This window comes from Theropithecus gelada, chromosome X (genome assembly GCF_003255815.1).
Source record: "Theropithecus gelada isolate Dixy chromosome X, Tgel_1.0, whole genome shotgun sequence".
Classification (NCBI taxonomy): domain Eukaryota; kingdom Metazoa; phylum Chordata; class Mammalia; order Primates; family Cercopithecidae; genus Theropithecus; species Theropithecus gelada.
Window position 1 is genome coordinate 148,501,753 of NC_037689.1, and position 15,866 is coordinate 148,517,618.

General features: G+C 52.2%; 1 protein-coding gene across 3 annotated transcripts in view; it reads left to right on the plus strand.

Moving 5' to 3' along the window:
- Positions 1 to 12,876: 12,876 nt before the first annotated feature.
- Positions 12,877 to 15,866, plus strand: part of HMGB3 (high mobility group box 3) — a 9,826-nt gene continuing 6,836 nt past the window's right edge. Inside the window, exon 1 of one of the 3 annotated variants that reach the window (XM_025373433.1) lies at positions 12,877 to 13,013. In XM_025373433.1, the coding sequence (XP_025229218.1) occupies positions 12,959 to 13,013 (55 nt within the window). In that variant the 5' untranslated portion in view covers positions 12,877 to 12,958. Of the gene's footprint in view, positions 13,014 to 15,078; positions 15,175 to 15,866 lie in introns of those variants that run through there. The other 2 variants (XM_025373434.1, XM_025373435.1) reach the window with 2 other exon arrangements.

Genomic DNA, 15,866 nt, shown 5'->3' on the forward strand with positions numbered 1-15,866 from the left:
TGTCTCAGAAGAATAAAAATAAAAAGACAGGCAGAGTTCCAGTTTTCTCACAGATGGCCTGGTATACTTGGACAAAACAGTTGCCTCCTCTGGGTTTCAGCTTTTCCGAAATATGCCAAAACATCCCACATGATCATTAGGGGGTGCAAGTCAGACAGTAGATACGCAAGCACCAGGCAAACTGTTAAGGAACAAAATGCAAGGTGGCATCATTACCATTCACATCATGTTCTCTGCTTTGAATTGGGCCATTTGCTGTTTCTGTTTATAGTTCCTTACTCTTATCATTTTATCTGATTGTCCTTTTCTCTGATAACCAGTGAATCATGCAGACCAGGTAAAAATATAACCAAAAGTAAATGGAAAGTTGAGATGATAGTCTAGATAAATCATGTTTAAAAGAAAGGTTTTTACTTGAAAAATCTTGAGGCAGGCTGATCTGAGAGGCACAGTGAATCTGACACCAAGCTGTCCAGAATCGCTAGAAAAGATGATTACCAAACAAAGGGGATCTGTTTATGAATACAAACATATCTTTTCAAATTAGCCAGGTGTAGTGTCACACCCCTGTAGTCCCAGATCCTGAGGTAGGAAGATCACTTGGGCCCAGGAGTTTGAGGTTGCAGTGAGCTGCGATCACACCACTACACTTTCAGCCTGGGTGAGAGAGTGAGACCTAATCTCAAGAAAACCAAAAACCCCCAAACAAAAACAAACCATACCTAGAATCACAGCATCTTCATCCATTCATTCAGCAACTATTCACTGGGCATATACAATGGACTTTCTTCAAGGCATCTGGGAAACATCAGGAGGAAAATCAAATCAAAACAAAACAAAATTTCTGCCCTCTTTTAAGGAGCTTATGCTCCAGTGGCTATTAGTACAAGAAAGGGCCCTGGAGATGATCCAGGATCTAGTGAGACTTGCTGACTGTACAGAACGGGAAACTGAGGACCAGGGAAGCTCAGGAATTTGCCAAAGCCTCTTGAAGCTGTAGAAGAGCAGAGAGCAGAGCCACATCCTATGGCTCCTGGGTTACTAGCCTTTCTACTGTACCTTTCTTGGTTTGGTTTTGGCAACATAGCTATTTGCCCAATACTTCATGGAGTGATATCACCTGTCCAGCCAGAATGCAAGGATGCAGGTGACCCCCACCTGTCCACTTCCCAAATGCAGGTCCATTCTGCTGGAGACAAAACTCTCCCACACAGCAAGCACTCACCCAGCTTGTACTTTGTGCCAGGCCTTGGGCTGGGCACTGTGGAGGTGGAGCTGTTGAGAGATGAATGGAACTCAGTCCTTGCTCTGGAGGAGCTGCTGCCAGACCCTGGCAGCGCTATGGCCCAAGTGCCCCCTCCCCGCTTCCCGCACAGGACAAGATACACAGGACCAGCACCCCACCAGGTGTTGCAGCATGAATATTTGTTGAAGTAGGGCTAGCGTGGGTGTGGGGGTGTGTGTTCAGATGCACGCAGCCATGGTGCCTTGATTCCATAGCTCAGGTCACAGACAGATGCAATTCCCAGCAAAAGCAACTCTCTTGGTTGTAGAAAAGCACAGTTGAAAGCTTGTGCCACTGAGGTTTGCATTTTCCTTCAGTGGCTGCTCTTCTGCACTGTCTGAAGAATTAAGAGTGAAATCAAAGATGACTTTGTTAGAACAGTGAACCCTTCTTGGGCACTTATTTTTGTGCCAAGCATTGCTGTAAATACTTCATGTGTATTAATTTATTTAATCCCTATCGTTTATGAGGTAGGTACTATTACAAGGTTCATTGTGGAAATGGAAAAACTAGCCAGGCGCGGTGGCTCATGCCTGTAATCCCAGCCCTTTGGGAGGCTGAGATGGGTGGATCACTTGAGGTCTGGAGTTTGAGACCAGCCTGGCCAACATGGTGAAACCTCGTCTCTACTAAAAATACAAAAATTATCTGAGCATGGTGGCACACACCTGTAGTACCAGTTACTTGGGAGGCTGAGGCAGGAGAATAGCTGGAACCCGGGAGGTGGAGGTTGCAGTGAGCCAAGATCATGCCACTGCACTCCAGCCTGGTCGATCAGAGCAAGACTCCAACTCAAAAAAAAAAAAAAAAAAAAAAAAAAAAAAAGAAGAAGAAGAAGAAGATACTGGGGTGGAGAGAGGTGAAGTCACTTGCCAAAGTCACATAGCTGGCAAGTGACAGGATACGGAGCCAACTACTGCTCTTCCTCACCACGCCCGCCTGACCTACAGGCAGTGCTCTTCCGGACTTTAGTGCTCCCTTTGCAAGTCAAAGCCCTGGCTAGCACTGCATATCGGTCATAGGATTCTAGTGCTTAGAAATAAAGAGGAGGGTGTTCCTGGAACCCTCCTCCCTCCAGGTCCCCAGCTGGGCCCTGTGGCAGCCAAAGGGGGCACTCCCTCTAGGAAGGAGATGGATATGCAGTGAATCCACTGCTTGACTGAATTAAGTCCTCTCTTTTCCTCATTCCCCCTCTCCTCAGCCAGGTCCTCTTCCTTGTTTGGCTGAAACAGCCCACAAAGTGCTTGCCTCCTTCTGAGAGGGTGTGCCCTCCACGCCTAGCATCCAAGAACACAGGCTTTCCTTTACTTGCTCAGGTCTTCGTTCAGCAGATGTTTCCTGGTGTCTCCTGGGCCCCAGGCCCTGTGCTAGTTGCAAGGAAGCCCACGTGAGACACTCAAGTAATCACCCAGACAGTGGCTGTGGCTGTGAGAAGCACCACAAAGAGGACCAGAGGGAGAAAGGAAAATGTAGGCCAGAAGTCAGGGAGTCTCCCAAGGAAGGTGTTGGGGACTGGGCTGAGGTCCGGAGGGTGAGTGGTACTTGTTTAGGCATAAGAGAGGAGGGAGAGGTTCTGAGGCAGTGGGAACAGCAGGTATGCGCCCCCAATGAGGGAAAGGAGAGAAGGCCGAGTTGGTATTTAGAGTGAAAAAGAGGCTGGGTGCGGTGGCTCATGCCTGTAATCCCAGCACTTTGAGAGGCTAAGGCGGGAGGATCAGGAGGTCAAGAGATCAAGGCCATCCTGGCCAACATGGTGAAACCCTGTCTCTACTAAAAATACAAGAATTAGCTGGGCGTGGTGTAATTCCAGCTACTCGGGAGGCTGAGGTGGGAGAATCGCTTGAACCAAGGAGGTGGAGGTGGCAGTGAGCTGAGATTGTGCCACTGCAATTCAGCCTAGAGACAGAGCGAGATTCAGTCTCAAAAAAAAAAGTGAAAAAGAGGCCACATGCAGTAATTTCAGCACTTTGGGAGGCCGAGGCAGGTGGATTACCTGAGGTCAGCAGTTCGAGACCAGCCTGTCCAACATGGCAAAATCCTGTCTTTACAAAAGATACAAAATTAGCTGGCCATGGTGGCGCCCACCTGTAATCCCAGCTACTTGGGAAGCTCAGGCAGGAGAATTGCTTGAACCCAGGAGGCAGAGGTTTCAGTGAGCCGAAATCGCACCACTGTACTCCAGCCTGGGCGGCAAAGCGAGACTCCATCTCAAAAAAAAAAAGGTGAACAGGAGGCTACAGAGACGGGAAGGGCCGTGTCTGGGGTCCTTACCGCAGTGAGAGGAGAAGCCATTGGAAAACTGACATGATGCTCAGAATTACAATTTGAAGAAAGGTCATGCTTGCTATTGGCTGGAGGGTGACTGGGAGGTAGGTGGGGTAAAAATTCAGTTACTTTTCCCCACCCTCACTACCAATATCCCAAATCTAAGCCCACACCAGCTTTGGCCTGCAACCTCTCCTAAAGGATCTCTGGCCTCTGGCCCATCCCCTACAGCAGCAGGGAGAGTTTTCTCAAATATAGTCTTGACTGGGTCACATCCTTACTCAAAATCCCGTCATGGGCCGGGCGCGGTGACTCACGCCTGTAATCTCAGCACTTTGGGAGGCCGAGGCAGGTGGATCACGAGGTCAGGAGAACGAGACCATCCTGGCTAACACGGTGAAACCCTGTCTCTACTAAAAATACAAAAAATTAGCTGGGCAAGGTGGTGGGCGCCTGTAGTCCCAGCTACTCGGGAGGCTGAGGCAGGAGAATGTCGTGAACTCGGGAGGTGGAGCTTGCAGTGAGCCAAGAACTCGCCACTGCACTCCAGCCTGGGTAAAAGAGTGAGACTCTGTCTCAAAAAAAAAAAAAAAAAAAAAAAAAAGAAAAGAAAATGTGGTACCTATACACAATGGAATACTATGCAGCCACAGACAAGAATGAGATCTTGTCCTTTGCAGGGACACAGATGGAGCTGGAGGCCCTTATCCTTAGCAAACTAACACAGGAACCAAAAACCAAACTCTGCAGGTTCTCACATGTAAGTGGGAGCTAAATGATGAGAACACATGGACACAAAGCGGAAAACAGCACACACTGGGGCCTACTGGAGGGTGGAGAGCAGGAGGAGGGAGAGAAACAGGAAAAATAAGTAATGGGTACTAGGCTTAATTCCTCAGTGATGAAAATAATCTGTACAACAAACCCTCATGACACAAGTTTACCTATGTAACAAAGCTACACGTGTACCCCTGAACTTCAAAGTTAAAAAAGAGTCTTAAATTCAGCTGATTAAAAAAAAAAAAAAAAAAACAAAGCCGGGCATACCTGTGGTCCCAGCTATGCGGGAGGATCTCTTGAGCCTGGGAGTGGGAGGCTGCAGTGAGCTATGATCATACCACTGCACTGCAGGCTGGGCAACACAGCGATATCCTGTCTCTTTATTATTATTATTATTTTGAGATGGAGTTTCGCTCTTGTTGCCCAGGCTGGAGTGCAATGACACGATCTCTGCTCACTGCAACCTCTGCCTCCCGGGTTCAAGCGATTCTCCTATCTCAGCCTCCCGAGTAGTTGGGATTACAGGCATGCACCACCACGCCTGGCTAATTTTGTATTTTTAGTAGAGACAGTTTCTTCATGTTGTTCAGGCTGGTCTCGAACTCCCAACCTCAGGTGATCCGCCCGCCTCGGCCTCCCAAAGTGCTGGGATTACAGGTGTGAGCCACGGCACCTGGCCACCTTTTTATTATTTTTATTTGTTGGTGTATTTATTTATTTTTGAGTTGGAGTCTTGCTCTGTCACCCAGGCTGGAGTGCAGTGATGTGATCTTAGCTCACTGCAATCTCTGCCTCCCGGGTTCAAACGAGTCTCATGCCTGAGCCTCCTGAGTACCCGAGATTACAGGTGCAAGCCACCACACCCAACTAATTTTTGCGTTTTTGGTAGAGACAGAGTTTTACCATGTTGGCCAGGCTGGTCTCCAACTCCTGACCTCAAGTGATCCACCCACTTCAGCCTCGCAAAGTGCTGGGATTATAGGCATGAACCACCGTGCCCAGCCTGAGATCCTGTCTCTCCCAAAGAAAAATCCTGTTATGGCTTCCCATTGCCTGCTGGTGAGAAGCAGTGGATGACAACCTCTGCCATGAACAGCCTTGGTCTGTCCAGGCTGTGCCCCACCTCTATGTCCCCAGAGCAGCTCTCACTGCACCCCTCCCCTGACATCCCAGCCTTCGGGTCCTCCCACCAGTTCACAGTAAACTTGCCCACAGCCTGGGGTAATTGGCTCATTTACTGCCCATGGAAACCTCACTAACTTTCTGCATCTATTTCAAAATTACCTCTTTTGTTCATACAGCCTTTCCGGACCCCACGCCACCCACAATCAGACATAAAGCCTTCCTCTCAGCCTTTGCTGGCTCTGCCTGCTTGTCCCTCTATTTGGCATTGGCATTTATTTCATGCACACTCCATTGCAGGTGTGTCTGCCCTCCCTCCATTGCAGGTTTCTTGAGGGTGGGGAGTCTGCCTTGGGAATCTGTGGAAGTCCTCTTGCGTTGGGGCCTACTTAGAACATGGTAAAGGAGTGGTCAAGGTCAATGGAAAACACATTCACTTGTTCAACAAATTATAATGGAATGCCTGTTGTGTGCCACATAGGGGGACACAGTGGAAAACAGCAGACTGAGGTCCTTGCCCTCATGGCGCTCACTGTCTCCTGGGGAGCCAGTGTGAAGGTGCTGTACCACAGCGGGCGTGAATTGGGTGTGGAAAAACCAAGCAAGCAAAAGAGAGGCAGGCAATGTGGAGCTGGGGATTTTGATTCGCAGTAGGGTGCTCAGGGAAGGTGACACATTTGAGCAAAGATGGAAGGGAGGTGAGGGCAGGATCCTGGTAGATGTGTGGGAGAGTGTCCCAGGTAGAGGGCAGAGCAAGCAGCAAGGTAGGTAGCAAGGTCCTGAGGTGGCTGTTCCTGAGTGAGGTTGACAGCAGGGTGAGGAGAGAATCACGTGTGTGTGCTGGGTGGTGGCGGAGAGGGGAGGGCAACCTGTGCAAACCCTTGAGGGCCATTGGAAAGATGGGGGCTTCCCCTGAGGAGATGGGGAGCCCCCAAAGTGTCCTGAGCCCTGCCTCTGTGTCCCCACAGCACCTCGGGCCCCAGGGCGAGGCATCTGCATTTCACCAGATAGCTGTGCCCCCGGTCCACTCCGGACTTCCTTCATCCCAGCCCCCTGAGGAGGGACAAGGTTTGATTTAGCAGGACCCATCTGACTACTGTGCCCAGGGCAGAGTGAAATTGGGGAAGAGGGACTGACACTCATGGTCATGACAAATGCCATCCTTTTTAGAGTCACACATAAAGGACCTTTGCAAGGCCACCTTTCAGACTTGTTTGCTGTTTGTGGGGTTTATTTTGGTGGGGGGGAGGAGGGAGGTGGGCGGAGGCAGGACTGGCATGTTGCCTTGGGGGTACCTTTGTGAAGCCCCACCAGCAATGTGAAGAATGTTGATGTGGCTGGTGCAGTGTCTCACACCTGTAATACCAGCACTTTGGGAGGCCGAGGCAGGTGGATCACCTGAGGTCAGGAGATCGAGACCAGCCTGGCCAACATGGTGAAACCCCAACTCTACTAAAAATACAAAAATTAGCCTAGTGTGGTGGTGGGCATCTGTAATCCCAGCTACTCAGGAGGCTGAGGCAGGAGAATTGCTTGAACCTGGGAGGTGGAGGTTGCAGTGAGCTGAGATCGCACCACTGCACTCTATCCTGGGCGACAGAGCCAGACTCCATCTCAAAAAAAAAAAAAAAAAAAAAAGGAATGTTGATGCTGTAAGAGACCACAGAGAGCAGTTCCTGCTCCCCTTTTATTGATAACAACCAGGCCCAGGTGGAGCGCAGTGGCTCATGCCTGTAATCCCAGCACTTTGGGAGGCCGAGGCAGTGGATCACCTGAGGTCAGGAGTTCGAGACCAGCCTGACCAACACGGAGAAACCCCATCTCTACTAAAAATACAAAAAGTATTAGGGTGTGGTGGCGGATGCCTGTAATCCCAGCTACTCGGGAGGCTGAGGTAGGAGAATCACTTGAACCCAGGAGGTGGAGGTTGCAGTGAGTGAGATCATGCCATTGCACTCCAGCATAGGAGACAGAGGGAGACTCCTTCTCCAAAAAAGGGAAACAAAAACAAAACAAAACAAAAAAAGGAATCAGGCCCAGAAAGAGGGAATGAGGAGCATTTTAAAAATGGCAACTGTAGGCCGGGCGCGGTGGCTCAAGCCTGTAATCCCAGCACTTTGGGAGGCCGAGGCGGGTGGATCACAAGGTCAGGAGATCGAGACTATCCTGGCTAACATGGTGAAACCCCGTCTCTACTAAAAATACAAAAAACTAGCCGGGCGCGGTAGCGGGCGCCTGTAGTCCCAGCTACTTGGGAGGCTGAGGCGGGAGAATGGCGTGAACCCGGGGGGCGGAGCTTGCAGTGAGCCGAGATCGCGCCACTGCACTCCAGCCTGGGAGACACAGTGAGACTCCGTCTCAAAAAAAAAAAAAAACAAACAAAAAAAAAAAAAAAAATGGCAACTGTTGCAGATCACGAGGTTAGGAGTTTGAGACCAGCCTGACTAACATGGTAAAATCCCGTCTCTACTAAAAATACAAAAAAAAAAAAAAAAAAAAAAAAAAAATTAGCCAGGCTTGGTGGTGGGCGCCTATAATCTCAGCTATTCTGGAGGCTAAGGCAGAAGAATTGCTTGAACCCAGGAGGCAGAGGTTGCAGTGAGCCAAGACTGCGACACTGCATTCCAGTCTGGGCAACAGTGTGAGACTCCGTCTCAAAAAAAAAAAAAAAAAAAAAAACACAGAATTAAAAATGGCAACTGCAGGCCAGGCATGGTGGTTCACACCTGTAATCCCAGCACTTTGGGAGGCCGAGGCGGGTGGATCACCGGAGCTCCAGAGTTCGAGACTAGCCTGACCAACATGGAGAAACCCTGTCTCTCCGAAAAATAGGAAATGAACTGGGCATGGTGGCAGGTGCCTGTAGTCCCAGCTACCCAGGAGGCTGAGGCAGGAGAATCGCTTGAACCCAGGAAGCAAGAGGTTGAAGTGAGCCAAGATCATACCATTGCACTCCAGCCTGGGCAACAAGAGTGAAACTCCATCTCAAAAACAAAAAATAGTCCGGGCGCGGTGGCTCATGCCTGTAATCCCACCACTTTGGGAAGCCGAGGCAGGCGAATCACTTGAGGTCAGGAGTTCGAGACCAGCCTGGTCAATGTGGAGAAACCCTGCCTCTACTGAAAATATAAAAATTAGCCAGGCGTGGTGGCACACTTCCATAATCTCAGCTACTTGGGAGGCTGAGACAGGAGAATCGCCTGAATCCGGGAGGCGGAGGTTGCAGTGAGCAAAGATGGCTGCTATTGCACTCCAGCCTGGGCAACAGGAGCGAGACTCTGTCTCAAAAATAAATAAATAAATAAATAAATAAATAAATAAATAAATAAATAAAAATGGCAACTGCAATCCCATTTAGAGAGTGGCTCCTCCTCTCCCCACCGCAGGAATCCTTTCGGTTCAGGTAAAGAGAAACAGCTTGTACCTTTACATTACACATTACAGGGGGTAGACACAGAAGAGCCTCAGTCACTAGCCAGTCGGAAACTTTGTGTGGGTGGAGGGTGGGGACTACAGCCTGCTGCATGTGCAGGCCTTCTGGATGGGATGGGGCTTGGAGGTGAGAATCTAGACTGGGTAACCCAGCAGCATGGTGAAGACTTCAAGGCGGGACAAGGCAGGGCTGTTCGGTAATGCGGTGGCCGGTGGGAGATATCCCATTGGAGCGTCCCCTCCCTTCTGCTCCCTTCCCCTCCTCTGAGGGAGACCGGTGCCTAGAAGGTCAAGGGCCCTTCAGTTTCATCTCCATCTTCCCCACAGGCCCCGGCCGGCCTGGAACGTCACTGGCCCTTGATGGGCTTTTGTAGATTAGGATTGTATTCCCACAAGGCACTGGTGTGGAGAGTAAAAAGTAGGAAATCCTTTGGTCACTGACCCACTTCCCGCTTTTCATTCAATATGAAAGGAGCCCGGAGCAGGGACGTGGTGGCGCTGGTGCTGCTAAAGAGGCCTGCGTCATTATGATCAGCCCTGGCTTCCGCGCGCTCCTTTCTCTTGCTGACTCGGCGGCCTGTTTGTCCCAGCCCTGGGCAAGAGCAGTGCTGTGGGAGGGAGCCGCCCCAGTGGCTCCTTTCCCACCGTCCCGGCCGCCTTGGGGGTCTGGTGGGGAGGGGGTGAGGGAAGTCGGGAGTGGCAACGGACTTGCAGCCATCTGGTGAAATGCAGACGCCCGGTCCGGCGCCGTGGCTCACGGCTGTAATCCTGGCACTTTAGAAGGCCGAAGTGGGTGGATCACCTGAGGTCAGGAGTTCGAGACCAGCCTGGCCAACATGGTGAAACTCCGTCTCTACTAAAATTAGCTGGATGTGGTGGCTACTCGAGAGGCTGAGGCAGGAGAATCGCTTGAACTTGGGAGGTGGAGGTTGCAACAAGCCGAGATCGCACCATTTTGCACTCCAGCCTGGGTGACAGAGCAAGACTCCGTCTCAAAAAAAAAAAAAAAAAAAAAGGTACCCCGGCGTGGTGGTGGGCGCGCCGCCTGGGGCCCGAGGCGCCGTCGGGGCTCTAGGCACCCGCGGCCTGAACTGTGCGATGTGGGCAGGAGAGGTAGTGGAGGCCGGTTTCAGCCGCCGGGTTCCCCGCGGGTCTCTCTCGCCGCTGTTTGGAACCAGAAAACCTCTTCTGCTCTCGCCAGCTCACCAAAGGCCGCGGCACCCACAGTAGAGCTAAGCTATCAAGAGAGGACAAATGTGGCACTTAGTAAAGGTCAAGAGACCAGAGTTCCCGCCCTGGCTCAGCCACTGACCCATGTGGGGACTTGGGCAAATCTCCAGGCCGCTGGGCCCTCTGTGCCACGAGGAGGCTGGGTTGGAGGGCCTGGAAGAGTCTTCCCAGCGGTGCAGCTCTACGGATCCATTCTAATAGAGAACCACCTCTGAGAAGGTTTTCCCCTCTACGGGAAAAACAAGTAGAGCTGGAATGCAATTTCCACCAAAGAGCAGATGGGGAGAGGAGGTGACCAGGGGTGTGGTAACAGGGAGGGGCGAGGGGAGGCACCTGGTGGTGAAGTAGTTCACAGGAGGCTAAGCGGTGTGCGGCAGGGTTCCTGAGAAGGCCTGGAAGCCAGTAAAGACTCCCTATCCCTGAAGATCTGCACTTAAAAAGACTCCGAATTTACAAAGGTTCCTAGATGCCATATTGAAAAGTCTTGTTTCATTGTAGGGTCTTCACGGCAAGTTCCCTTAATGCTTATATACACAATTTTATTTTATTTCTTCGGTTTTTGTTGTGTTGTTGTTGTTTTGTTTTGCTTGTTTGTTTTTGGAGACAGAGTCTCACTCTACCCCAGGCTGGAGTGCAGTGGCATGATCTCGACTCACTGCAACCTCCGCCTCCTGGGTTCAAGCGATTCTCGTCCTTCAGCCTCCCCACCTCGGCCTCCCAAAGTGCTAGGATTACAGGCATGAGCCACCTCGTCGAGATTATTTCTTTGTTTTGAGACAAGGTCTCACCATATTGCCCAGGCTGGTCTGGAACTCCTGGCCTCAAGTGATCCTCCCGCTTCAGCCTCCCAAACTGCTGGGATTACAGATGTAAGCCACTGCATCTGGGATATATATACACACACATATACACACACACACACACATATAAATATATATACATATATAAAAAATATAGACACATATATAAATATATACAAATATATACATATATAAAATACATATATACATATACACATATAAATATATGCACATATATAAACATACATATATACATATACATATATATACACACACACATACAGATATATAGATATATATTTGAGATGAGATCGCACTGTGTTGCCCAGGCTGGTCTTGAGCTCCTGGGCTCAACCAGTCCTCCCACTTCAGCCTCTCAAGTAGCTGAGACTACAAGTGGGTGCCACTACATCTGGCTTCCCTTAATATATTTTAAATTATTCAACAATCCCATTCCACCGCTACCCCCCCCCATATCCACTCTGGCTACACTTCCATTGATTTTTTTAGATGGGGGTCTCACTATGTTTCCCAGGCTGGTCTCAAACTCCTGGCCTCAGGTGATCCTCCTGCCTTGGCCTCCCAAAGTGCTGGGATTATAGGTGTGATTCTTCCGCCCGCCCCCCAAGATGGAATCTCACTCTGTCATACAAGCTGGAGTGCAGTGGTGCGATCTTGGCTCGCTGCAACTTCTGCCTCCTGGGTTCAAGCAATTCTCTGCCTCAGCCTCCTGAGTAGCCAGGATTACAGGTGCCTGCCACCACGCCCAGCTAATTTTTGTATTTTTAGTAGAGATGGGGTTTCGCCATGTTGGCCAGGCTGGTATCGAACTCTTGACCGCAGGTGATCCATCCACCTCGGCCTCCCAAAGTGCTGGGATTACAGGTGTGACCCACCGTGCCTGGCCAGGCATGATTCTTAAAAGGAGGCTGGGCTGGCCCAAGGTACCCAAATGAAGACTTTGGGGACTATGGGAGGGTGGGTGGAGTGGGTAGGGGGTGGGCCAGGGGACCAGGGTTTCATCTTTGTTGAACGATGAGGATTTCCCTTAGTCTTTTAGGGGCCTTGAACTGACAGGGACTGAAAACCTCTTTAAATAGCATTTGCCACATTTCATCCCATTTCTTATTTACTTCTAATGTTTTCGTAACTTCTCTAGGCAGCCAAGCAGCTTAAGGGATTCTGGTTTGAGGGTCTCCTATGTGGATGGACTTTGCCTGTTTCCAGGTAGGGCCAGGGCAGAGGCCTAGAGTATCCTTCCTTCCCTCAAGCCCTCGCACGCTGACCTGGGTGCTGCTGCTGGAGGTACCCTCAAGCCAACGGGCATTGAGCTTTGCTGCAGAGAAGGCAGCCTGCCTTGGGCTCCCTGAGTCCAGGGTGTGCCCAGGCATCCCTGGCTTTCTGTCACTTTTTCTTTTCTTTCTTTTCTTTTTTTTTTTTTTTTAACACCTTCCAAACTAGTCTTTAGGCCTCTCCTGGTTGGCCTTTGGTGACAATCAGACTGTTTTCATTCAGTCTCCCTCACCACCAAGACTGGCAGTGGTCTGGGTGGATGAGGCAGGTGGAATCACCTTTGATAGAGGACACTAAAGCTCGGAGCCCTCAGGTGACAGGTGAAAAGGCATACCAGGAAGTCAGTGACAGAGCCCAAAGCCTCTATCTTGTCCCTTTCTTCCAGCCTTACCTCCCACTCCATCTCATCTCCCTTCTGTTACTTATTAGTAGACATGCAATACATGTACATGAAAGTTTCTGCTGAGGCAGGAGCCCACTGGGCCACAGGCCCTGCTCAGGCATGTTGCCGCACATAGGTGGGTATTAAGGAGAAAATCTGGCTGTGAGGAACCTCCATTGGTGGGTAGGCGGCTGGGGGGATGGGGAGGAGCAGGGAGCCATCTTGGATCTCTGTCACTCAGCGATGTCATAGTCATGTTCTATGAGTTCATGTTCTGACAATGACCAGTTTGGAGTTTAGCTTCAGACCAAGTGCTTCAACTCTACATAAGAGGTAGCTTTCTCGAGAGCAGAGATCGAAATATTTCCTATGCAAAGGATGGAAATACTTCCTGCGCGTAAGCGCAATCCTTTCATCATTCGAAGTATGTGGGGAGAAATAGATGATCAATGGGCAGCTTTGGGGCAGTGGGGCGGGGAAGCATGGGTCTTGAGGGTGGTATCTGGGTGCCAGTTTGGGTTGGGAGATGCTCTTATTTCTCTGGTTTGTCCTTGAAGCTGCTGCCTCTGGGAATGCCCTGGGTGTACCCATACATGAGTACGAGCATACATGTGCTGCTTGTGAGTTGGCATGGGCTTGTGTGACCCTTGTCATCCATCCAAGGGCGCACCACTCTGATTCCCCCACCATGGTGCCTGCCAACTGTGCCAAGTGTCACTTGCCACCGTGGGCAGTTACTGGGCAGTAGCTGGACCCCAACTTGGATCCCTGGTCTAGAAAGGCCTGGCAACCTTGAGAGGCTAGGGTGCTCTGGCAGAGGGCAGGTATTGGTCAGATCGCTTGTGGAAACCCTGCTCCCCTCTAGGCCTTGTGGAGACAGGGGAAGAGGGAGTGGCTTGGGCAGGTCAGGCCCTGGGAACCTGGTTGTAGAAGGAGCAGGGAGGGGCTGTCTGGAGAAAAGGCCTGGCCTGCCATGAACTCTCTGAAGTGTGAGGGATTACCCTGTGAGGCGATGTTGACCTTAAGGCTCAGAGGTGGCTGGAGATGGAAGGAACTGCCATGAAGGAAGATGGTAAGCTCCCTATGACTGGTGGTGTGCAAGCAGAAGGCAGGCAACCACTCAGCTGGTTCTAACAGGATAGAGGGATGGATGAGGTGGCCTTATGGAAAATTCATGTTCTGGTGGGGCTTATTTCTGAATATAGGACTCATAAATAGCTGGATTTCTTGGCCTTTCAAAGAAAAGAAAAACCAAACTCATGACATCTCTTCCTTTGCATTATTTTCTCCAACCTTCAATCTTTAAACTGCTCTTTTTCTCACCCTTTCATTCTTTCCAGGCAAGGGCCCTCAGATACTTTCTTTCCAAATAGGGCTGATACTTGTATTTGAAGTGGAATATTTCTTCCTTGCGTGGGACTGTCCTATGCGATGTAGGATATTTAGTATCCCTGGCCGTTTCTTCCTCTTATTGAATTCCAGCAACACCTGCCAGTCATCCAGGCACAGGCCCCACTAATTTCAGAACATCCCTTACAGAAGTGACACTGAGGCTCCTACACTTTGAAAAACATTGCCTGAATCCCCAAAGAAGTGACTAGCTCAAGGTCATACCACCAGCTAGTGGCAAAGTGGAGATCAAGTCAAATCCCATTCATTCATTCATTCGCTCATTCATTCGCGAAGCTTTAATTCTTCGCTCTAGGGTGTGTCAGGAGAGTAGAGGGAATGAGGGCCTGAACCGAGGCAGAGAAGAGGGTAAGAAGAAAAGTATTATTCTTTGCCCACAAAACTACAATTTCTCACAAATCCTCTGCTCTTGCCAAATTTTGTTTTCCTCTTTTAGCCCGTCGGTTCCGCAATTTCGGGCGCAAATAAAGACTTTCTGGCATTTAGTGGAAAGAGCCTAGTTGAGCACGATCCGCAGAAGCGGAATCAGGTGCCTTTCGGGTGGGCAGCGGGATCCGAGGGCCAAATCCCGAGGTCTTGGCGAGGAAGCAGCTGCCCTCCGCCAGGCATCGAGGAGCGAGCTGCAGCCGCGTTTCTCTCGCGGCGCCGCAGCCGAACCGGGTAGAGGTGGTCTACCATCGTTCCTCCGTGGTGGGCCCGGAGGTGTTTCCCCGGGCAGGGGAGCTGACTGGAGGCCAGGGGCGCCCAGGCCGCGGTGCGGCGGGAGCAGAGGGCAGCGCAAAGGCGCTGGACTTCACCTTCCCACGCCAGAGGCCGAGGCCTCCGGGAATCGCAGGGCCACCTCTTCAAAGCCCTTGGCGATCCCAGCTCTGTCCGCGGAGGGGGCTGGCGAGGTGGGCGGGGCGGGCAGGCGAGACTTTCCCTGTTTGGCCTCCGTAGCCGGCGCCGGCGGGTCGTTCTGTTTGAATGAATGATCCCAGCAGCCGCGCCCAATGGGCGTCCGCGCCTGCTTAATATGCATGAGGCCCGCAGCCAATGGCCAGGCGAGGAGGCTGTTTTAAACGGCAGAGCCCGCTGGCCAATCAGGCGGCTCTCGTGGAGGCAGCTAGCGCGAGGCTGGGGAGCGCTGAGCCGCGCGTCGTGCCCTGCGCTGCCCAGACTAGCGAACAATACAGGTACGTCTCGCACCGCCCGCTCCCGCCGCCGCCGCCGCAGCGCCCGCACAACTTTCCGGCCCGCGCCGCCGCGAGCGCGCCCTGCCGCTGCCTCCCCCTGCCTCTACTCCCCGCTCCCTTCCCGCCCCCTCCACCTTCCCTCCTGCTAGGCGGCCGGGAAGGAAGAAGCAATTCAGGTGTTTCAACTTTTCCAACGCGTTCCCCAAGCTCCCTGCTTTCGGGGGTCGGTCCCCTCGGCGGGCGCCAGCCCGTGGCGGCCCCAGGGGCCGCAGCCGGGAACCCAGGGCCCCCGAGGCCAGATGTTCGGGCAGCTGCGGCTGCGGCGGCGGGGCGAGCAGAGGGGCGGCTGCGGGCTGTGGGCTCATGGGCTCGGGCGGCGCGCGTCCCGACGCTGGGCGGCGGCAGCGGGAAGGGGGCCGGGAGCTTCCCGGCCCGCGACGGACTCCGCTGGGGGGCGGGCGGCCGGTGCCCGCCGCGGCCGGGGGCCCCAGCGCGGGCAAACTTCGCTCCCGGGCTCGGCCCGGCGCCGCGCGGGCCCGCAGGCTACGTCGCTGGCTCTGCGTTAACATGGCCGTCGCGGAGCGCCCGGCGGCCCGGAGGGGCGCGGGCCGGCCGCCCCGCGCTCGCCTCCCGCCCGCCGGGCGCCGCCGCCGCCGCTAACATGGCTGGCACGGCGCTGGCCTCCGGCGAGG